At 40.0% G+C, this 24,533-nt stretch overlaps 1 protein-coding gene across 3 annotated transcripts in view; it reads left to right on the top strand.

Moving 5' to 3' along the window:
- Astn2 (astrotactin 2) overlaps positions 1-24,533 on the top strand; it is a 951,602-nt gene that overhangs the window by 127,411 nt on the left and 799,658 nt on the right. For all 3 annotated transcript variants that reach the window (XM_051188027.1, XM_051188026.1, XM_051188028.1), the window contains exon 2: positions 8,441-8,628. In XM_051188027.1, the coding sequence (XP_051043984.1) occupies positions 8,441-8,628 (188 nt within the window). The remainder of the gene's footprint in view (positions 1-8,440; positions 8,629-24,533) is intronic.

Here is a 24,533-nt window from a genome sequence, read left to right as displayed (position 1 = left end):
TTAAAACCAAGCATAACTGTATTATTTATCTCTACTGAGTGGCTTAGGAAAATAGTTTTATATGAAAGATGCAGTTCCCAAAGGATGCAGAACAGGGCAGATTGGAGACAGGGGCAGAAATGAGTGCTGACAGCTGGTGGTGGGAGGGGGATTGAGGTACCCCTGGGATGCTCCTCTCCAGCTACTGCTTCAGGGCCTCAGCTCTCTTACAATTCAACCACCTCTTCACCTTCTATCCCCCCAGGCGACCTTTCAAACCCAGTATACCATTGGTATCATTCTGAAGGCATGAAACCTGCCTGACATCAGGATCTCTGGGAATCATAAACCACCCAGATCATAAATTCTGCAAAGCCTTTCCCAAATCCCAGATCCACACGGGCCAGTGGCTGGCTTCACACACATTCCTGTAGTATGCTTTGCATCCTGTTTTGTGGCAACTACCATTTACCATACCATTTTTAATCTTGTATCCTTTTCCTAGATTATGATTGTGTTGAGAGTAAGAAATTTAACAAATTTACAGGAAATTATGTATTTATTCAACAAATATTTATTTTGCACCAACAACATACTCAGGACAGCAGTGATTAAAGGAATAGATAAATAAACAAACTGATATATGAGTGAGGAAGCTGCTGCTACTGTTTTGTTGTTATTTTGTTTCTGTTTGTTTGTTTTGTTTAAACAAGAACAGAGGAAGGGGAGAAGCCAGGTAAGATGAGAAAGTCTGTGAGGGTAATAATCAAATGTATCTCTTCCATTAGTCTATTCTCTAGGTCAAGCTCTGTGCATGACACATTTTAAACAATTTTAAACAGCTAATCATTTGTGAGAGGCACACTGTTGGAGGACCAGGCTAGTGATGTTGTATACTTTGGGGTAAACTGAAGAACCCTGCAAATTTGTGAAAATATTGCTATGTCTGGCCTTATTTTTCTCAATTCTGTATTAAACATGATGTAAGAAGGGCAGACAGTGACCCCCATTTTTCAAATGTGAAAAATCATACAGACACTGATTTGCCCTCATGTAAACTGGTCAGCTAATATAGAGGGTACATAGCAATCTAAGTGTCTTACTCATAATTCAGTGTTCTTTTCACTATTCCAGGCTTTTTCAAAGCAACTGAGATATATACATCATCCATCTAGATATCAGCCCATCAGTCCTATATTTTTTTAATGTTATGTGGAGAGCTTCAAACCCCCTTGAAACAGGGCTTACTCTGACTAAATCAAGGAAGCATAAGTGGAACATCCATTTACTGTCTGAAAGAAGCTGTTCCATCCATAAGAGGTGGCTGTCCCCTTTCAATGTTTTGTAGTCTGTACAGTGAATACACCAGTCTCTCAGCTTCCTTTACAGAGAGAATGCTTGCTTGCCTCCTCTGGCTCCTCACAGTACATCTCTTCACATGCTTGCTATCTTCTTGCCTCATCAGTTTTGTACCTTTTCTCCATCTGAAGTCCTTTCTGTCTGATGGTATTTTTTTTAAAATCTAGCCCATCCTTTGGACTACTCTGTGAAGATATTAGATCCAAGGAGAAGCCATCTCCTCTCCTCCAAGCTTCTCGCTTTGATTTAGAACTATTTATAGCATACCTTTGTTCTCAGTCCCTTGGACTGGACTCCTAAGGACAGAGTATCTCCCTGCCAGATCTTAGAAAAGTTTGATTTACTACATGAATCTTTAAAATGAATGTGCATGTATTTTCCTCTACTACAGAGGTGATTTACAGTTAATACAGAGAAACTGTATCTGCACATGATTAAAATCACCTCTGATCCCACCATTTGGAGAGTATTTTTATTACTATTTTAGTGTATCTCTTCCCAGCTCTATATACATAGGCTCATCTCCAGACAAAATCCTAAGATTGCCTGTTTTCCATATAAACATCCTCTCTCACACTCTGTGACAATATAATATTTTGAAAGTTAAATTATTTTCCTCTTAATTTGCATTTTCCAGAGTGTGTGCACTTGAACAAAATGGTGCTAACATTTCTATGAAGTTTCTCTATGGAATTCAATCTATCACTGATGCCCTGAGGTGTTATCCTTTCCCTTAGAGAAGGGGGTAGCTCAATGAAACTTGTGAAATGTTTGTGGAACCCCCTACTTTGTTTTTAGCCACAATCTGGGCTACAGATTAAACAAATAATGTTAACACTCACAGTGTGTCTGTACTATATACAATGAGAATGGGATATGTACACCAATAATTAAAAGGCCTAGTCAACATTTTATTTCAAAATAGGTATTGTGTGAGAAGATTTACCTTCACTCTAAGCTAATGTAATTTTCTGAGCAGGCTTAAGGCTGGTTACACTAAACTCTGGTAGGTTAGGTATGTAAAGTGTGCTTCACATACACTATTTGTAGCTTATAAAATATTTATAATTTTATGGAATCCCATTGTAGATTAGGTAGTACCTGTGCATATCATAATTAAAATACCATGTAGTGTGAATTAGTATGTAAGTACAAGGGGAAGGGTGGAAAGAAACAAGTAGAGAGGAAGGTACAGTTGGTTCACAAACAGACAAGGAATATTAGGCACCACAAAAGAGCTTTGAACAAAAGAATAACAAGGTCAGGTGACAAATTAGAAATATCTTCCAGTTGACTATTTTGTTGAATAGTTAGAAAGAAGGAACCTGGCAGGTGGTTGTGATACCAGTTAAGGAGCCTGTTGAGTTGCCTCCATTTGTCCTTTGAGATCTATTGTCTATCCATTTGTATCTGCTGTGAAACCAAGAAGGCTGATCTGTATGATTTGATTGTCTTAAGCACCCTTGTGTATCCAGTTAAGGTTTGACCTGAGTGAGACACCTGCAAGGTAGAAAGAGAATGTGTGCAGGGTTTTTATTCTACAGACAGCTTCAACTCTGGGCCATTCTTTTCCACTTTCTGGGCCATTCTATCAAAGGCTACAGGTACTGTCTATAGCACTTTTGTACAAATGTGGCCTTTTCAGATTTCCAGGGTAACAATTCTCCAACTTCATATGATAGTTCCTTCCTGCTACTAACTTTGGGGTGCTTCACTCATTATTATTGGTTGGTTTTAATCCTATACAAGCCTCTGTAAATGCCCCCTTTTATGAAACAATTTTCAATGACTTTCTGGTTGTGTATTTTCTGATGAGACCCTGTCTGGCACAGAACCAGTTACAATAGCCCTTGAGAATGATGCTAAAGTTTTGTATTAATTAACCATTACAGAGAACAAGAAGAGGACATGTTTTTGAAATTACTTTCTAGACCCACTCACAGGTTGCATGGTGATCAGGTGTGAATCTCTAATAACTGGTGACAAGGGTGGCTGGGGTTAATGTTGCTACCTTCCCCAACTCTTCTTGCCTGGGCCGTGAGTTCTTACAGGCAATACCTAGAATGTCTTCTTCCTCCTCAGTGAGACTAAGCCATTTGCAAACTCATCAGTAGCTCTCTCTGGATTTTGGCAAATAATCTACTGGATGGTCAGCTGGTGCTATGGAAGCAGAACGCTGGTTAGTTAGCCACTTGGGAGATGTTACCAGGATGGCTGGAGATCAGAAGCACTGCTTATTTTCATAATGACCTTCAGGAATTAAATAAAAATACAATGAGTGCCATAGATTAGGAAGAACAAGCCAATTAAAAGCATAACATGCCTTAGGGATTTTTATTTCTTTTCCAGGAGGCTGAAAGGCATCAGTGGCCTCTCAGGCATGATGGCAGGCTACCCAGAATTACTGATGAAGTCTGATCCTCTTGCTTGGCTTTGTGGGATGGTTGAGGGGATTTGAGGCTGTTGAATATTTCACAAGTTGCAGCCCATAGGGGGAGAACTGAGAAAGGTGAAAAGGCAATCTCTGTGTTTCTTTATGATTTCAATATAAAAGCAAGCTGCACAGGGTGGGAGGGAGGCAGGCGCTGGAGTCAGCCTACCACCGGAAGGCATGGTGCACCAATTCTCCCACTTTAATATCTGCTGTTTCATTTTATATTCATCATGTCAGCATAATCTGCCTTTATGGGAATCGTCTTGGTTCCCGACCAAATGCATTTTGTCCCCCTTTGCCTTAAGTTTGATTGTAATGTGACTTGAAGACTTCAATGAAATGTTTATATGGAGGGACCAGGGGAAGGAAAAAAAGGGAAAATGCAATTGGAAAATCAATCAGCAGGGAATTTCAAGAGCTGGCTTTGGTCACGCTACAATTTCTTTGAGCTCTTTTTTAATGGACACTGGACTGGTTCTCTGATCAAGCTTGCTCTGCCAGTCTTACTGCATGCCAAATAAAGTAGATGCTTTAACACAAGTACTGAAATCCCTACCTCTGTTGGATTTGCATTTGTTGCACTCTTGCTTGTGTATCTCACTCCATTTCCTGGCTTTCCCAGCTGGTCCTTGTCTTATCACCTCTGAAGAACAATAATGTCTGTCCTCATCTGTGCCCATGTCACTGTCTGTGAGAAGTTCTTCATCTTTAAGCTTAGAGGGTCCCTTCTTGACCTTGAGTTCCCAAGAGATATTTATTCTTTTTTTTTTATTTAATTCTCTGATGAGACAACATCCTGAATTACATATTTTTTAGTGAGTCTACCATCATATTATGGACATGCATTAGTATCTGTTGCATATACATGCATATGTAAATATACATTTACTCCAAAGATCCAGTTCTATTTACTGAGAATTTATGATATGCCAAGTACTTTACAGAATGCTTTAGAAATGGCAAGATATAATACACACATGGCCTCTGCTCTCCTTGAGAGACAGAGAATAAACACATATTCAAGTAAATATTTCTGATAAATTTCTTATAGTAACAAGTGCAATCAGAAGTTTGTGTGAAGGGAGCATAATAGAGTTTGGATGTACTTAGAGAGGAGTCCTTCAGCTTGAGTGTGCAGGCGCAGGCACAGTTTCACAGAGCGGGTGTCATTTGGACTGGAGGATTAATACTCAGAAGAAACATTTTTTAAGCTCTAGGAGGAGAGTTCCAGGAAGATTGGACAGAAAATACTTATCCCTGATGCAAGAGGAAGCTCACACATTTAACAGATATATTAAGGCCTATAGTACTGTAGCTTGTGGTGAAGGTGATTGAGGAGGGAAGAGAGAGATAGGCCAGATAATTCTGAATCTCAGAGAATGTTCATCTATGTAGGTCATGATATGGGGGGTGGGGAACAGCAAATTATACAGAACTTTTGTTGTTAATTACTCTGAGCTCCTTGCAAGAAATTCATTTATGTCCATACTCTGAGCTGCTAAACTACATTGAGTGAGTGAGTGAGTGAGTGAATACCATGACCTTCTGTTTCTACTAAAGTAGTTTTCATTTTGCAGTCTCCTGTTCTCCTTCCTATTGCCCCAACAACAGCCTCTTTGTAATAGTGTAAGTCCAAAGCTATTCTCTGTGATTCAATATTTACTATGCTTCACACACTGTTATTATCGCTTAACATTTACTGTCTGCTGACTGTGCACTCATCGCTGTAGCAAACAAAGAGCTCAATCTAGTTTTGTTCATGGGCTAATTTAGTCAAGGAAAAGGCGATGCTGCAAGTGCGATTGGCATTGTAGAAATTGCTTTGACTGGAAATCCACTGAGTCCAGCTGAGAACAGATTCAACCAGTGGCCTTAAATGAGTCACTAACCATCTGTAACCTTTTGTTACTTAATGGGAACATGAGTGGGGAAAGCCTCATGCATGGTGGGATTTCATAGCTCCAGGAGACTGGAGCTCAGTTTCCCACCAGTATCCCTTGGCTAGTTTTGCCTGTCTAAACCGGGCACTATCAGCTAGATGTTTCCTGTTTTGGTGCTATTCTATAGATATAGATTCTTCAGTGCTGGGTTAGCTATAACTACTTCAAGTGCTAAACCTCATCCTGAATTCCCCAAATCACTAGTTCTGGACTTCAATGCATGTAGCAAAAAGAGAGAAGTGCTAAACAAGACCATTTATTAAAATGGTCATATTGTGGCACAGTTGGCTGCTGCCAAAGAAGAAAGCCAGTATATCTAGTGCTGAGATTGGGGATGTGCTTGGTAGCAAAATAGAGCATCCCTTCCCCAGAGGAGGGAAAGTGCTGAGAAAGACCTAGACAGTATCTTCTACCTAAGAATCACAGTAGCTCTTGGGGCTCTTTGGAATTTATGGCTCCAAGAGCTGACAAAGTTTTGTGATTGCTTACATCTCTGCTTACCTCTGACTATTCCTTCAAGCAGTCCAAGACTGTGTACTTGGAATAATAACTCATCATTTTTCTAGATCTTTTGACTTTTATTTGGAATGAGGAAGGAGACCCTGGAAGAATTTGGAGTTTGATGTTCAGTACTGTGAGACAGCTTGTGTTTTAATTTGTGGTTGAGAATGAACAGGAAGGCAATGGGGTGGAGGTAACCAAGATAAAAAATATTTGTAGGAAGTCATAAAATAAGAAGCTAATATTTTAGTCTAGGTGGTTGGATGCAGGGACAGAGAAGAATAGAATGTTAGCTGCATTTTTAAGGATTCCTCAGTGGACTGGAATACTGAAATGTACACCATCAAGCATATCTCTATCTTTATTTCATAGCAAATGAAGACTGAATTAGATACTATCCATGTTACTAATTATGATGATGATTATAAATCAATAACTAATTTAAAATTTCCTAACTGACTTTCTTCTTAGCCCTTACTAAGTGCCAGGCAGTCCTTTCCTAAGGATTTTTGATTGCTAACATCAAGAAATTAAAGTGTTATGGGATTGGATTTTATGAGGAAAATTCTATTGGATTTGGTTGAACCAAGGAGACACTGAAGTGTCACCAGATGGGAGGAGGGGCTGCAACTGTACTGTGAGAAGAAATGATTGGATAAGGGAAAACTTGGATCTGGATCTGACCTGTCCCATCAGTTCTTCCTCTGTATGAAAATGTATAGGTAACCTCTGGGCATTATAAGGATGATGTCTAAAGGTAACCTCTGGGACCATAGTGAACCAAATTCCTAGCCTCAGATACTACTAAGGCTTAATGTTTTATATGGGCACTACTATGGCTATCTGGCTCCAAAAGTAAATCTGACATGAATATAGACATGGTAATTCTCCCAGGACCCCATCTGCCCTCTCCTTTATTCATAAGATGCATGCACAAATGTTTTGTCATTTTGAGATGTTTCCAGTGATACCTTCCTTTAGTGGAAGGAACTAAAGAAATGATTTATAATTTCCAAATTAAACTACTTTTGAAACCTCTTACACCACCCTTGTTACCTAATAAGAGACTATGGTAGTGATATAATACTTAATAAAAGTACTATTCACATGGTATTTTTAAGGGGTTTTACAAACAGGTAAAAGCACAGATAGTTAGGATCTTCACATTAGGAGATTTGGTTTAATAATTTACTAGAAAGACTTGTTTTCTTTCCAGATATACGACATTAATGTTTAATTGTATAACAGCTTTGGTGTGTGTGTGTGTGTGTGTGTGTGTGTGTGTACTATAAATGTATACCTGTTCAGGTATGTGTGTGGGTATTCATATATAAGTGTGGATACCAGAAGTCAATATTGGGTATCTTCCTCAACAAATCTTCAGCTTACTTTTTGTTGCTGTTGTTGTTTATAGACAGTCTCTCTCTGAATCTGGAGCTCACTAATAAGGCTTTTCTGTCTGAAGAGTGAGCTCCAGGATCTAACTTCCAAGCTCTGAATTACATAAGCATGCTACTACACCTAAAAAGTTAGAGGGTCTTCAGGAAGATCAGAAGTCATATCCTCATGCTTGCATGACAATTACTTAACTGATAGTCATCACCATTCCCCTTTAATTGTTTTTAAGCAGTGGAGGCATCTGTGGCAAAGCTCTCTTGATTTGGAGCATATAACACACAACAAAATGGAGTTGCACTCATCGGCACTTGAAAAAGGCTTCCAATAGCATATTTATCCAGCCCCTCCCCACATGGGTTTGACCCTAGTTACCACACCTGAGTCATATACTCTCTTGTGTCTTTCTGGCGCCAAGCTTCTACCCTGAGGACTTCCAGATCAGTGTCTGTAAAGTTTATAAATGAACTTAAGGATGTTTCTCCATTTATTTTCTGCTAGAGGTACAGCCTCATAAAACTGCAGCACTTTTATCCTTTTGCTTAGTTTCACTTAACTCTGGGAGAATTACCTTTTCACACATGAGGTCCTGGAAAAAGTGCACCAGACACGCCAAGATCAAGTGGAGCTCTGGTCCTGTGTTGTTAAGGAGTATCTTGGCCATGGTTTCCCTTCTATAAATGGAAGCGGTGACTCCTGGATCATAGGTGGTAGAAGGAAAAACACCTTGACATATTAATTGGCTTCTAAGTTCATGGCTATGTGAAGCAGCTTTGCTCCCAAAGCACAGAAACCTGGCATGTATCTCACAGTTTTCCATCTTGTCTTTCAGAGATGTCTGGCACAGCAGCGGACATTTCTCTGGTGCACTGGAGACAGCAGTGGCTGGAGAATGGCACACTGTACTTCCACGTCTCCATGAGCAGCTCGGGGCAGCTGGCCCAGGCCACGGCTCCCACACTCCAGGAGCCCTCAGAGATCGTTGAGGAACAGATGCATATCCTCCACATTTCTGTGATGGTGAGTGGCTGTGCATGTGGTGAGGGTGGGGGACAGGAAAAAGCATAGGATTGTCCACAGATGGGGGAATAAGAGTATGCCACTAAGAGAGTAGTGTGATCATCTGTGGTGTTGTCTGGACTGACACAATCACATCTGTCATCTGTCAGCTGTGACAAACTAACTGTGCTTCAGAGAAGAAAATAAAGGGTATCTAACTCTTTGGCCCTTTGACTGGCATGTGTGGGAATAGCTGTTTAACATCTGTCATGAGCTTGCCTTGCTTGGCTGAGGGCTGGGGTCCTGTGCTCCTAAATACAAATGGTCTCTCAAAGAATTGCTAAATAAACAAAGTTGCAGGAGGATGCTTTCTGTAACCAAGAGATGGGCCAGATGTAGCCAGTGCAGCACTCAGGATGGTGCTTCTCTTCCTCTCAAAGTCTAGTTGTTGAGTACTCTGGCAGAAGGAAGAAAAAGAATCAGACTTACCCAGTGTGCCATAGCCTGTAAGGCATACCACTGTTCTTGAGTATTCAAGCCAAAACTGAGTCCTATAGGCACTGTTGTCTCTCAATTGGTGATTCTCTTGTATATCTCTCATTTGTCCAGCACTGTGCTATACACATTTATGTAAATTACCTCATTGTAGTAAATCAAGAATGCATAAAGCATAGCACATCACCTGCATATTAGAAATGAAATTAGGAGCACAGAGAAACAAAGGTATCTTCTATGTCTGTTAGATGACACAACACTGTGACTCTTGTTGCCCCTGAGGAGGCTGCTGGAATCAACTGAGCAGTCTTCTAACAATAGTTTCTTTTAAAAAGAATTCATGGTTTGTGTGTGTGTGTGTGTGTGTGTGTGTGTGTGTGTGTGTGTGTGTGTACAAGTGTGTGTTCCTCTGTGTGTGTGTATCTCTCTTCATTTTGTTTCTTGAGGTATTGTGTCTCACTGAACCTGGAGCTCACTGAACCTGGAGCTCACTGATTTGCTAGACTAGCTAACCAGCAACCTCTGATATTTTTCTGTCACTGGTCCCTGATGCTGGACTACAGGTGCATTTTACCACACCTGGCTTTTAAATATGTATTATTGAGAAACAAACTAAGGTTATTGTGTTTATAAAGCAAGGTCTCTACCAACTGTATCATATCTTCAGCCTCACAATTTGTGTTTTTGCAGAGCAAACAGAAATGTAGTAATAGACATCTCCAATAAACAGAAAGCACACGTGGTAGGCTTGGGATTACATTTGATAAGTACAATGCTAGTTTTCCCACAATATTATACTCTTTGAAGCCAATCTAAAGTTATCTTTCCATGTAGTCTTTAGAATGGGTCTAGTAAACAAATAAAAATAGGAAATGGTATCCCTAACACATTGAAACAGAAAAGCATAGCTCAGAAGGATGAGTGATCTGCATAAATGCCACTTCTTACCTCTTTAGTTCTTCTTTCCATCAAGAGTCACTATCTAGTGAGATTCTACAGAGGAGCAGAATTTTGGTTTATTTTCTCCTCAACCACCACTGCAATAGATGTTCTGATTAGGGCTGAGTGAGATCGTGGAATTTTTCTCTTTTTAGAAAACATACGCACACCCCAGCCAAATAGCAATGTTAATTTTGGACCTAACGAGTGCTCATCATGTGGAGGAACAAATCAAGGCCTTTGTGTTATTCATGGAATGTGTGTGGTAGACTTTTTCCATATATATATTTAGCAAATGATGCAGCCACATGCCAACCCAAGTGGGTGCCTGCACGCTAATTTTGGGGTGCTAATTAGTAAACATCATTTCAGTGTGCTTGCTCAGTTCCTCTTGGGGTTTGAAGTACCATCTGATGTTAAGAAGGGTGGAGGGTGAGACTGCTCTATTGCTCTTAATGCTTGGGCATGAGACTCAGCTTTGATTAATATTTATTAGGTACTTTCCAACTTGTGTAATAATGTTTACTTACATACATTTTCCCCTGTAACCCAGTAACCTGTATCAGATTATCTCAATTATAAATGAACCCTGGTTGTACCTTTTATGACTCCAGGCCTAGTATTGGCTCTAGTACATCATACCCCTTACCTTTTTTTCTTTGCTCAGCATATTCAGCTTGAAAAGAATAACTCAACATGAACCAGATGTCACTGAAATTCCCTGCAGAATTTACCAGCAGAGGAAGGAATGGAGAGACTAACACACTCTATGCATAATACACACATATCTATAACAGGTGGCCCACTAGTAAGGAATCTAAATAGATTGTTTACTGTCTCCTTCTTACCCCCGTGGACCACTTACATCTTGGAGACACAGAACCAAAAGTTGGCTGTTGCTGGAGGGTGGCTTTTCCAATGTGGGGATACTCTCTGGGGATATTGCCAACCCCAGAGCCAGCATAAAAGTTTGCTTTTCCCAGTACCTACTCTAGGTGTTCTTGTGCAGACTGTTTAATTTTCTGTCCTTGTTTTGTCATGTATGGAATACGGGCTGTACTAATATGTACAACTACACCAAGCCCTTCAATCAGAAGATCTTCCATCAGAGCTGTATAAGGGCATTTTCTTTTCTAACTGACAGTAGTCCAGTTGAAAAGGTAAAGATGGTATGATTTATTGTACTCTCCTACTTTCTGAATGGAAAAATTGAAGCCCACATTAAACTTATCATTTCCTGTAGTACCATGAACATCCAGGGATTGAAAAGCTATGGTCTCTACTTATTCCCATGGCTAAACACAGCTCAGCAAGAACACAGAAGGAAGTGTTTGCTTTTGTGACCATCGAGAATGGATTCCAAGATGACTGGAATCTGTCTTCTTATCTTTAGGTGAGAAATCTAAGACTCATAAAATTTACTTGGTCATGACTGTATGATGTGGAGGCAGTTCTGGGACCATGCTTCCCCTAACTCCAGGCACATTTTTATCAGTGGTAAAGGGTGAAGATGGTTTGTGAGAAGACCAAAGTCATTCAGTGAAATCTCAAAGGTGTGTGTGGAGGGTGACAAGCCACAATTTGTGTTTCCCCCCCTCATCATGAAGGAAAATCACTTCCTTCTACTTGTAACCCCCTACTGTCTATGGCTATATAGGTAGAGCCAAATGTTCCTTGGGCTGCTCACATCCTGAATTGAGCAGCTCTCTAATCCCTAAATTGTCCACCATCTGATTATTAGTATACCAAAGGATGGAACAACAAATATGTTCTCAGTGAACTTGGGCCTGAGAGGCAGAGTGCCATCTCATTCTCCTACACTAACTAGCCTTAGCTGCCATACAGTCTCAGCCATACAGAAAGCTAAATGCTTCAGAAAAGAGCAGAAGTTTGGAATTAAGCTAAGCTGGTTCTGAATTTAACTTGCCTTTCTCTGCCCTCTCTCCATCTTCTCCTCACTTTTACCTTGACTGAGTCCCTTAATATTGCCCAGACTTTGTTTTCTTATCTGTAAAACCATACTGATTACATCAATCTCAAAGAGTGAAGAGAATATATAAATAGTACTTAACATTAGTATGCATAATGCATAGTGAGTCCACAGAGATGGTGTCTATTAATATTGCCATTGCAGCAATGAATGTTTGAACAAGTGTGAAAACCCTGGTCTTGTCTTATTTGTGTTGCTCTATTGTTGTATGATGTAGAGGAACTTGTCATATCACCTGACATTTCTTTTGAGTATTTACTATTTGCTGGACTGTTTTGCAAATTATTTTTATATTTGTGTTATAACACAGTTTTTTCTAGATCTCAACGTAGGTGATATTTCAAAAAAAAAAAAAAAAAAAAAAAAAAAAAAAAACCACAAATGCTAATAAGAATAGTTATGTTATACTTTGAGGGCACAAATGGTAAAAACTAATATGTTTTAAAGCCTCATTTCTATTTCTTTCTTATGTAATATATTGACTAGCATATCTCTTCTTTGTCATTAGCTTATTTTTATGATAGCATGAGGGAATTCTTAAAATTACCCTCCTCTTATATGGAATTCATAGGCAGATTAATGGGGCTAATGGTTTAGGAGTCAATTCCAATTTGAATACTGTCTCTGTCCTTAGCTTAGTATCTTTGGCCAAATCATCCCTGTCACTTATAAAAGAGGGATGATATTCCTCACTTCTTAAGAGTGTTTTCTAAGTGTCAATTGAGGTCACACTCACTTCCCTCTGCAATGACTGGTGATGACCACTAGCATGGGGAAGTTTCTCAGCCAGGCAGTCTAAAGGAAGCACTTGCATCATTCTGCTTAAAACCTTCAAAGCCTGTAAAAGAAGATGCTGCCATTTACCCTGTTTGCAGATGAAGATGCTGGCAGTTTGTGAGATTATGAAGCCTTTTCATGCACATCACCAATAAATGCTGAAGCTGGGATTTTAACTCTAGTCTGTCCAAATTGAAAGTCTGTGTTCTTGGGCACGATTCTCCATGGCATAGTGCCTGATAGTCAGTAAGTGCTCAAAAAGCAAAAGCTGTTATTAAAATGTTAGCTGGAGTAAGGGTCTATCATGCCTGATGTTTATGGAGTATTCACTTGATAGAGCTTGGAAACTTGTCAGTTTCGGAGAGAGGTGTTGCTCGTGCCAGCAGTTTATGGGTAGGAGCAAAGAAAGCCACAGGAAGTCTAGCACTTTGCCTTCAGGTACACAGTCAGAACAAGCTCTTGGCTTGACTCCTGTAGGTACCTTTTGCATTCTTAGTCAGTACCAACTCTCAGTCACTCGTCAGCTCTGCTTGACATCTGAATATGTGAATGGATAACAAAGAGGTGTTTTTTAAATGATTTATTTTTTAGATTATAATATAGTTACATATCATTTCCCCCTTTCTTTCCTTCCTCTCAACATTCCCGTAAACTCCCCTTGCTCTCTTTCAAAACCAAGGCCAGCTTTTCTTTGTTGCTCAATCTGTATAATGTTACTTGCATGAAGGTTTTCAGAGATGACTATTTGGAACTAATAGCCAATAGGCGTGATCTCCCCTGAACAAGAATTATTTCTTCTGCTCTCTGCATTCCTTACTTGCCTGGAGTTCTTTGTGCAAGTTTTCATTTGGAATGGAAGAGCTCATCTGCTCCAGGTGGCCTTAACGTTAGAATCTAAATCACTTAGCAAATGTGATCCGAATTCCTTCTTGTTTCTTTGTATTAATGTAGGTGTTGTTTGTTTGCTTGCTTTTACATTTTGCTGTTGTCACTGTTATTATTTTGACATTCCAGGTTATATTTAGTTTCGCAATTATCAAAGTCTTACAGCAAAATTACTTACCAGTTATCATTCACAGGGTTGGGCATAATAACTCCACTCCATACCTCCTTTAAACAATGGTCTCATTTCATTTTGATGCAACACGTCTTGTTTTAAAGATTTCCATAGAAGTTATTAAAGAAACTGCTTAAGATCAATATCTTTTATCATGGATTTTTCTTTAAAAAAATCTTTAGTCTTTTTTGGTAACAAATGTTTTTAGAAGAGTGATGAAAAGAAGTGTATGGTTTGATGTAGAAGAAAAGACTTTTGAAGGCACTTTTCTCTTAGAAAGAGCTCCCTACAGAAAATACTACAGATGTGTTCTGATGGACCCCATGAGGGAACAATAGAAGAGACCAGAATTCCTATCCTCGGGAGCACAGACATTCTCTCCATGTGCTGAAGCTCTCAAGCAGTAAATGGTTAAGTTAGAGTTCAGCACAACCCTTGTCTGCATAGCTATATCAGCCAAAGTTGGAAGCCCAACCATTAGAATTCTGAAAGGAATAATAGATAAAATGACTATTGCCTTCCCTTCAAATTCAGATGATCTATGATTCCCTGATATCATAATATATGAGAAATACTTGAGGCCTATAACATGCCCCATAAATCTAAGAAACTATTATTACCATTCTTAATCAGTAGCTTTATTTGAAGGATCTGTATTATATTGGAACAATACCCATTAAAGCTTTCTGTGAAATATGGCTTTAGATCATTTTTCCAACAAGTACATTCATTCATTCATTCACAGCATATCATTAATTCCTTCAGTCACTTATTTCATCAGCCTTGTGATGATAAATAGGTGTATCCATGCAATCTAACAATGAAAATCTTACCTGCTAGAAAGAAAAGACAAATTAATAAAGGTTTTGAAAAAGTGTGTGTGTGTGTGTGTGTGTGAGTGTGCCCATGCATACTTGCACACATGTGTGTGTGTGTGAGGATGCATAAGTTTGTGTGAGTACATAAGCACATTACTGCGCCCAGATGTGGAGCCCAGAATGTCATCCTCAGGAACTCCAGTGCAGAGATTTTGGTGTCTAAATGCCTGGCTTAAGTTTAAACTAAGTTTCATATGAGCTATGAGCTTCTCATTTGTTTTTTGCACAACTGAAATAAAATTAAAATCATGGTACCAAGTGGAAATAATGGATATAATGGATATGGTAGTATTAAGACATTCCCCCAAAGAAATAGAACTATAAATGCTCATTGGAGTATTGAAGATGGAAACACCTTAGGGTTCACTGGATTCTTCTATATCTTCTATATGCAAAAATACCCTCCCTCCAGTCTCAGGGACTGGCTGTTTTATTTCTCACACATGTTAATTGTGGGCAAATGAAGGGGCTATGTCTCAACTCTACATGCCCTGTCAATCTGGAACTTTGGCTGATGCTAGACCCAGTCAGAAACATTTGGTTTACATGGCAGAGAGAATCAACAAGACAGTTGGTGGGAATCTAGGAAAATACAGAAACATATCTGATGCTCAGATGTTGGTTCTTTCATATTTAGTGGGCCAAAACACATCACATGACCAACCCCAGAGCCAATGGTGCAGGAAGCAGTTCTCTGCAGGGGATATGCACACAAACCATGACAAACAGCAACAGAATGTTGCTGGTCTGAAATTGGGTGTTCTCCCTCTACATGAAGAACTATAGGTGGCCAGGGTTTGCTGAGAGATGGAAAATGAGTCTCATCGTGAAACAAGCGCCCATATAGTTGACTAGTCCCCACTGTCAAGACTGGGACACATGCATATACGAGCAAATGTAAGTGGGTTCAGTAGTGTGGGGTGGGGAGCATGTGGGTGTCTGTGCATCTAACAATAATAAACAAGAGATCATGAATGTAGGATGGTACATGAGAAGCTGGGAGAAGAAGTAGGGGCAGAAATCATGCAGATGCCATGTTTATATATGGAAAGATAATTAAGCAACAAGAAACAAAGAAGGAAAGAAGAGAAAGAGGAAAGAAGAGAGGGAGAGAGGGAGGGAGGGAGGGAGGGAGGGAGGGAGGGAGGGAGGGAGAGGGAAGAAGGGAAGATGGGAGGGAAATACAGAAGTAGTTAGCATGCCTCTTTAGTAAGTCAGATGCAGCCCTGTTGGGAAAAGTTAACAAAGGCATCCTGGAGACTGAAGGCATCTAGCTTGGGAAGGGGGCCTCCAGACAGTTCCTCTGAAGCTTCTGGAAGATGAAGAGAATGTGTGGAGCAATCGATTCTATATGATAGAAACATAAGGAGACACAGAAACATCCAGACAGGAAAAGTAGACAGCTGTTGGTATTTATTGAGGAAATACTCTATGCTAGGTGAGTGGAAACTACCAGAGGCAGAGAATGGCAAAGAGAAACCAAGCTGAGAGAAAGTGGAGCCAAGAGCAGTGAGAGGGATGTGGAGAAATTGGCAGGAACAGACAACTCTTTTGACAACAGGCTTAGCAGAGAAGCAACCACAAAGAGGCAGAGAGAGCAAGAAGCAGGAAGGAATAGTGGGAGATGGAGAGTACAGGGCAGGACTGGGGTGAATGGAGGCAGAAATGTCAAAAGAAGACAAAAGAAGCTCCCTGTGAGTTGAGGGAAATATATGACTGGGCCTTATGAACTAGGGAGGAGAAAACTTTGGAGAAGGCGGGTTTGAGGGTAGTGCAGTGGCAGAAGGAGAGGGGGAAGGTAACCCATTCAAATTATTAAAGTCAAGAAGGGGACAGTGTCAGGAAGCTCAAGGGGACTATACACTTAGTGACTCACCAGACCAATTCTACTCTAACCTTTGCTTCTATAATTTCTTCTACTTCAAGAAGCCAGGGCTATTGTACAGTATTCCTATAACACCACAGATAGCTACCCACTTGCTCTCTCCTCCAGTGTCTGTGTGTATAGATGTTCAACACGGTTTATTCTTTTACATATATGATTTGAGTTATTCCACACTAAACATGGGCACTAAGCTCAGTTTTGCAGGTTCTGCCTTCCCCTTGCTCCCTTCTTTCCTGTGCTCAAAAGACAGCTTGGTATAATGGGAAGTAATGTGGCCTTGGAGACAGACAGCTGTGCATTCAGTTTGTGCCTTTCCTTATTGCTGTTTGTCGTTAGGTGTGGTTCTAAATCTCTGTAATGCTCACTCTAGTCTCTGTTGTAAATGAGACTATGGAGACCACATTCTTTCTTGGGCTGTGGGCAGAATAAGTTAATAAAACGCTCTTAAAGAATCTTAGCATGGAGCTTGGTGAATCCTTTTTCTTTAGCCTTTAAATTTTCTTTTCTTTAAATATATTCTGAGTTAAATTAGGCTGGAGTTTTTAAGAATATCGACTCAGAAATGCCATTAGAAGTAATCAACTAGCAAAACAAATGGGGCAGATGGGACAGTTCTTCTTACAGTAGAACTTTCAATTAATAAATGCAGAAGGAAATAGGGAAACAGAAACCTACTATTAGGCAGTTGCCACTGTAATAATTACTGCTGACAAGATCCACCATGTGTACTAAAATAAATGGAGGAACTTTGAGAATACGGTATTTACCGCCTCAAATTGCTATTGCCCCAGATATTTATGAATCACCAGAAGAAAATAGTGACTTTTCTATGGTCATTTGTGGCTGATACCAATTCTATTTGTTTTTTGAGGCTTCCATAAGAGAGTACCACAAACTGAGGTGTCAAAACAATGTTAATGTTTTCTAAACTGTTTTAGGTGCCAGAAATATGAAACCATGATGTATCAGCACAATGCTTCTTCCAGGGGCTTCAAGGGGTCTCCGTCCTTGCTTCCAGCTTATGATGACCCCTGGTGTTCCTGGGTTTGGAGCTTCTTAAATCCAGTTTCTTCTTCTATCTTCATTTTCTCACCCCTTCCAGTTCTTCTCATTTCTGTGCCTCTCATGAGCATCCATGCCACTGGGTTGAGGGCATAGCTTGATGGCTTTCTCTTTGCAAAGCCCTTAACTAAATCTCAGTATTTTTGTTTATCTTTTTGCTTGTTTGCTTATTTTCCCAAATAAGGTAGCACATGTAATTTCCAGGGATGAGGATATAGATAGCATCTTCCTGTTTCAAGCCACCACATTCAAGTAGTCAAGTTTATCTTAATCAGTAATAAGGAATATCAGTAGCATAGAACTCCCCCACCCCACCTCGCCGCGTTTGGTGTTAAGAAGGGCATCATAGCCCAAACTTTAACTACTCTAATTGCAAGAAAATGTCAGACATGGCCTGTGAGGGAATAGTCTCCAGATCAGTACCTAACACTATTGCAAAGTGTCCAGGGCATAAAAGATGGGAAGGACTGAGGGATCATCACAAATCAAAACTACAAAACGATCCAGGATAGTTAAATGCTGCATAGAACCCCGAATTATATCCTGGAGTCCCTCCCTAAAAGCAGAGTATCAGTTTGGTTACTCCTTATATTTTGTGTAGTAATACTGATTTCCTGTATGATTTTAATATGTATTTTTTTATTTTTGGTTTTTGTTGTTGTTCTTGTTGTTTTACACTAAAGAAGCTTGGTGCACATTGTATGTGGATGATTTCTCCTTAGCACAATAAATTTTGGAGTCATGTCTTCTGCTTTGCATTTCAGGTTGAATGTGAACACAAAAGGAATGCTTCTAGGGCTGAAGAGATGGCTCAGTAGGTGAAGTTCTTGCTGTGTAAGTGTGAGGATCTAAGTTCTAATGCCTAAAGCCCATTTAAAAGCAATGCATGGAATATGCACATCTATAATCTCAGCACTCACTCTGTGATGTAGGAGATAGAAATGGGAGAATTGCAGAGACAGAGACACTGCCAGGCCATCCAGCAAGCATATGCTGCTTGAGAACAATAGACTATCTCAAAGTGGAAGGGCTGACAGCTGCGGTTGTTCTCTGACCTGGATACACATGCTGTGACAGGTTTGCATCTCACAATCACATGTACATACACATACCCCCCCCACCAACACACACATGCACAAAGCAATGCTTCTCGGTTTCCAAGAGTAGTTACAGTGTTAAGTGACAGGTTGGTGGTACTTGGGTCTCTAATTGAGTTGTTTGGTAGTGTGTGCATGTGTGTATAGTTCCTACTATTCCTTACTCTTTGTACTCTTGTACTGTAAGTTATTATCAGCATAAGATCTGTTACTGTGTGTAGAGGGAGCCTTACCTGGTGATGTTCCACACAACTATATTTCATTTCACCAGGGTAATCATCCTGTCTGCAGAGCCAGTGTTACAGTCAAACAATTACCCAATTCCAACTTCTTCTGCTAATGTTCCCCAGCTCAAGGGCGTCTTTAATCGCAAAATAATACTTGTTTTTTCTTCCTTCCTTCTCTGTTTTTTCCTAATCTCTCCCCAATGAGACATAACATTAATTACAGCAGTTAACTGAAATTCTGTCTCTATTACTTCTTGACACCTTCTCCATCTTGCTTTCCGCCTCCCCAATTTCCCTCCTGAATGAAGAAGGGAGTGTGAGCCATGGCAGATGTGTTTACAGTTTCTCTGCCTGCCTCCTTGCTCCTTAGTACTGAATTTTAAGTCACATTGAATCTGTGTTTTCGTGTGTGTGTGTGTGTGTGTGTGTGTGTGTGTGTGTGTGTGTACGTGTGTGTACTGTTCAAGTGATGTGTGATTTGGCTTCATATTCTCCCTGTCATTTTGAGCTAATTGTGTTGTTTCCTCTTGTGTGGAAGGAAATCTTATCTGTTTTGGATTAAAATTCAATGAAGGTCATAGCGGCTGGAAAACTTACCAGACTGCTGCAATTAATGTTCATTTGGCTTTGATAAATTGGACCATTCCTTTCAATAGGACTGGAGTGGATTGCTGAGGCAATAATTCTTCCATTAACTCAATGATTCTGCCTGTGAGGAAGGACCTTGCCCTGCTTTTGTTTGTCATCTGTCACTTGAAAGATCTGGGCATATGTCAGAGATGATTTATCCTGATTGCAGTGTCTGGTTGTATCAAAAACACTTAAAGCCACTCATTATTTTGCCCCCTGTAAATAGCTTGATTAAACAAATATGAGGGTTAGAGTTGAGGCAGAGAAATTTTTGGGGTCCCTGCATTTCCACCTGCAGTTTTCACACTCATGGAGGTAGGATAAGTACTTTCCAAGAACTATTAGAAAATGTGCCTTTTGAAGGAGTATGTGCATTTTATACATTACTTTACCTAATTCATGTAGCAATTCTTCATAGTTTTTTGTACATATCACCTTGGAGGAAATTGAAGTCTAGAAATAGTAAATGTTTCATCCAATATTAGCAACATAATATTTATTATAAGCCACACGTTTTGATACTAAATGTCCTAGTGTTGTCCATCGTATTCATCCCAGTCTGGTTTTAGTCAGTGCACACGAGTATTTTTAAAATGGTCTAATACTATTAAATTTTAATATTTATTGTTAGTGTGTCACAAGTTACTGAATGCAAAATATCCATCCTACATTAGAAGCATATGGGTGCAGTTGTTTCATATATTAAGCTCATTTTCAAGTTTCTTTGAGACATATTATTCTTTGCCATAAAGACTATGGCAACATGTGACACATTCTGCTATCAGTGTTCTGGGGTTCCTTTTTCATTGAGATAAATAATGATAAACATGTACCCTTTATGCCAGGCACAGTGCTTCACAGAACATTGGAAAACTGATATATGACCTATGTAGTTCAAGGCCAGCCTGGACTACAAATAGAGACCATTTTGTCTCAGAAACTATATGAACCACCCAGACCTGACACAGACCTGGTAGCATATGCATGTAATCCCAGATGCTTGGAAGTCTGGGATAAGAGGTTTGTAAGTTCAAGGCTTTCTCCGATCTTATGAGTAACTGAGCAAAATTCTATAGATGGGTGTTCTGGGATGTTAGTGCTGTGAAGAGACAACAACACTATGGACCACAGAAAATCTTACAAAGGAAAACATTTTGTTGATGTAGCAGCTTACAATTTCAGAGGTTTAGATCATTATCATTGTGGTGGGGAGCATGGCAACAAGCAGGCAAAAATAGTGCTGAAGAAGGAGCTGCTACATGTTGATATGCAGGCAACAGGAGCAAAGCTTGAGCAAAGGAGAGCTCAAACCTTGCCTCCACAGTGACATGCTTCCTCGACAAGGCCACACCTACTCCAACAAAGCCCCCTCCTAATAGTGCCACTTCTTTGAGAGGCCATTTACTCTAGAACCACCACAGTAGGCAATGCAAGGTTCTGCATGGTTTGTGATCTAATCTTTTGAGGTTCTGAACAGCATATGTTGTAGACTGGATTGTAGAGCAAACTCATAGATCTTAGCCTTTAGCCTCAGTATGACTGTATTTGGAGACAGAGTCCTTATGGAGGTCATTTGGGTTACAGGAAGTCATACACATGTTGTCTGTCTTAGTGGGGGTTTCTATTGCTGCGAAGAGATACCATGAGCACAAACACTCTTATAAAGAAAAAAAAAACATTTAAATGGGGTGGCTTATATTTTCAGAGGGTTAGTCCATTATTGTCACGGTGCATCATGGTGGAGTTCAGGCAGACATGGTGCTGGAGAAGTAGCTGAGTGTCCTACATCTTGACTTCAAGGCATCAGGAAATGGCCTGTCTCACTGGGTGTGGCTTTAGCATATATGAGACCTCAAGGCCTGTCTCCACAGTGACATCCTTCCTTTAATAAGACCACACCTATTCCAATGTAGTGACACCCCCTAATAGTGTTGTTCCCTTTGGGGGACATTTTCTTTCAAACCATCACATCTTTACAGAGACAACCACAATGAATGTATATAGAGGACAGGCAATCTGAATACACAGAAGTAAATGAGATCTCACCAGAAATCTACCACCCTAGAACTTTGGTCCTGACCTTGCAGCCCAAAGGGTAATAAAGAAACCAATTTGTATTGTTTAAGCTATCTCCTTTACTGTTAATTTTCACATATCTTATGTGGCTAATGTAGCAAGGAATTGAGGGTGATGTGCCTCTCCATCTTCAGTGGCTGGTGACCTTGAGAGTTGGAAGAAGAGGAGAGAAGCAAAAATGTTTATAGAAGACAGGCTGAATATGTACCTGGTATATAACTGAAGTAAATAGATTGGAAGGTAGATGACTGATTGATCCTGCCATACACCACATTGTGACCTGTTCTCAGCTTACAACAGTGAATGCAGATTCAGAGGATGCAAGAGGAGAGCAGATGTTACCTCTCCATGCAGTCATTGTAACAGATTTAAAGTGTTTAGTATATACCATCATGGTCTTTGTTATATCCTAGCTTCTTCCTTAAGTTTAAAAAAAAAAAAAAAACTTCCAGTGATGATTAAGAAAGCAGATATGGAAGAATGGGCCTGTTTTATGAATGAACAAAGTAAAGAAATCCAAGGCCATGTATAGCCCTCTCCCCAAGACTGACATTCAGTATCTCTCTCTCCTTTTTTCTTTCTTCCTTCCTTCCTTCCTTCCTTCCCTTTTCTTTATTTTTCTTTCTTTCTTTTCTTCCTTCCTTCCTTCTTCTTTCCTTTCTTTTTTCTCTTTCTTCCTTTATTCCTTTCTTTCACCTTTCTTCTTCCCCCTCTCTCTTTCTCTTTCTCTGCCTCGCCCCCTCCCCCAACCACCAAAACAAGGTTTTCTATAAACCTGGCCTGAAACTTCTATGTAAACCAGGTTGGCCTTGAACCATAGAGATTTTCCTGTTTCACCCCCACCTCCCACACAACACTGAGCACTGAGATTTCAGGCCTGTCTGCTCTACTCTTGGATGCGTTCTACATCTCGAGTCCATGTTTTCTCAGTAGTAAACTGAGTGATATCAATGAGAATGCTAGAATGCTAACTCCATGGAAGGGCCACGTGTTCTTCAGTCTGGTTCTTAGTCTACTAAAAGGTAATGTTAAATAAAATGATATATCCTAGGATTGGCAGGAGATATGATGTGTCCTAAGTCCTACTTGAGTGGAGTGGCTGGTGCTTCATCTTTAGGAAGTGTTACACATATGGAAACTGAAAAGTTGTGAATCTCTTCTAAGTGCTGATACCCTGTTCCTATTTCTTGGAAACAATAGTGTTTTTTGTTTGTTTGTTTGTTTTTGTTTTTTTATGATAAGCCTTAATGTATATATTCAATGTAGCTGGATGATATCTATTCCAAACTGCCCCTCCCTCTGATGCCTCCTTAAAATGCATTTTCCCTCCCACGTTCATGCACTTCTTTTTAAAAAATGACATACTGAGTCCAGTTTGTAAATCTTTATGCACATGGGTGTGGGGCTTTCCTCCAGAGCATAGGCAACCAAATCAAGGTCACACCCCTATAAAATGATAACCCCTTCCCCTTGCTGCCTGCAGTTACTCAGCTAGGGATAGAGTTTAGAGTTTAACACTGGTGTCTTCATTGGCTTGATTTGTGCAAATCTTACACAGGATTTACATAGCTAACATGCGTTTACCATACCATGTTTATTAGCTTTTACATTAAGACAGTATCTCAACTCTAAAAGATGACTGTGCATAAAATGAAATAGATCAAGTATAATGTTCAGCATGCTGCCTGGCACTTAGTAGGTACTCAGTTCATTGTAGTTGTGATTATTATTACCCATACTCACCCAGGCACTCTATTAATTAGAGATTCTGAAATCAGGTAATCTCTCATATCAATGAAAGACTGTGCTTGAATTTTTCTGCCCATCTCTCTACAAGGCTACTGTCATTCGGTCTCCTGACTTCAAGGAGGTCAGCAGCCATGGGCAATAACAATTGGGAGTCTCAGAACGACCCCAGGGACCATCTGCTTTGGGGAAGGTGGAAATATGTTGGGCTCTACAAAGATGTGCAAAGTGAAAAATGAGGCTGTGAAGCAACAGCAGCATCTGTGTCATCATTTCTGCACCAGGAGGTCAACTGGCTTTGCAAACCGTGCTGCTGCCAGAGCAGTCTTTGTTTAGGAATTAATTAGGAGTGGCAAAGAACTGCTGCCTGAGCATATTTGGGTCTCTGCTAGTTAGAAAAAGCAGATGGATTTCACGCAAATGCATTTTTCACCCTTTAGCACTTTATGATAGGGGACATATTAGAGCAGGGAACAGGGGGAACAGTCACTGAAACGGGACACCTGAGCTCTTTCCTTTTTGCACTTTTGTATGCTCACATACATGGCTCCATTCTTTCAGTTACTGCTGTTTGTGCATCTGTAGAATATGGGTATTAATAGCATAGTCTGAAGGCTTTTCTGTGCGATGCACATTTACCTTATATAATTGTTGCAACTGCCTAGGGAAGAGGCTATTTTCAACTGCCTGTTACACATGAGAGGGAAAAATTATTCTGCCAGAAGTAATATGTCTCCGACTTGAACCTGGGGTGTGGAACCCTTAGGCCTATGCCTTTAGCTGTGGTATGATTTCTGCATATTCATCATAAACAGTCCTTGCTGGTCCAGTTGAAAATGTATCTTGAAAACTGAGTGAAGAACTTGGAAATGTGTTCCTGTACAACAGTGTTTTTCATGCACAGGCCAATGAAGGATTTGAGCTGGAATGAATATGCTTTATGTTGGCAGAACTTCCTACCTTCAAATCCTTAATTTGTTTTATGTTAATGATACTGTAATAATAAAATTAGTATATCTTTATGGTGCTTTGGCAGTTACAATACAATTCTCACTCATTTGTGATAG

This window comes from Phodopus roborovskii, unplaced genomic scaffold (assembly GCF_943737965.1).
Source record: "Phodopus roborovskii unplaced genomic scaffold, PHOROB, whole genome shotgun sequence".
Classification (NCBI taxonomy): Eukaryota; Metazoa; Chordata; class Mammalia; order Rodentia; family Cricetidae; genus Phodopus; species Phodopus roborovskii.
Note: the sequence above shows the minus strand (reverse complement) of the source record. Positions and strands in the feature narration are given on the sequence as shown.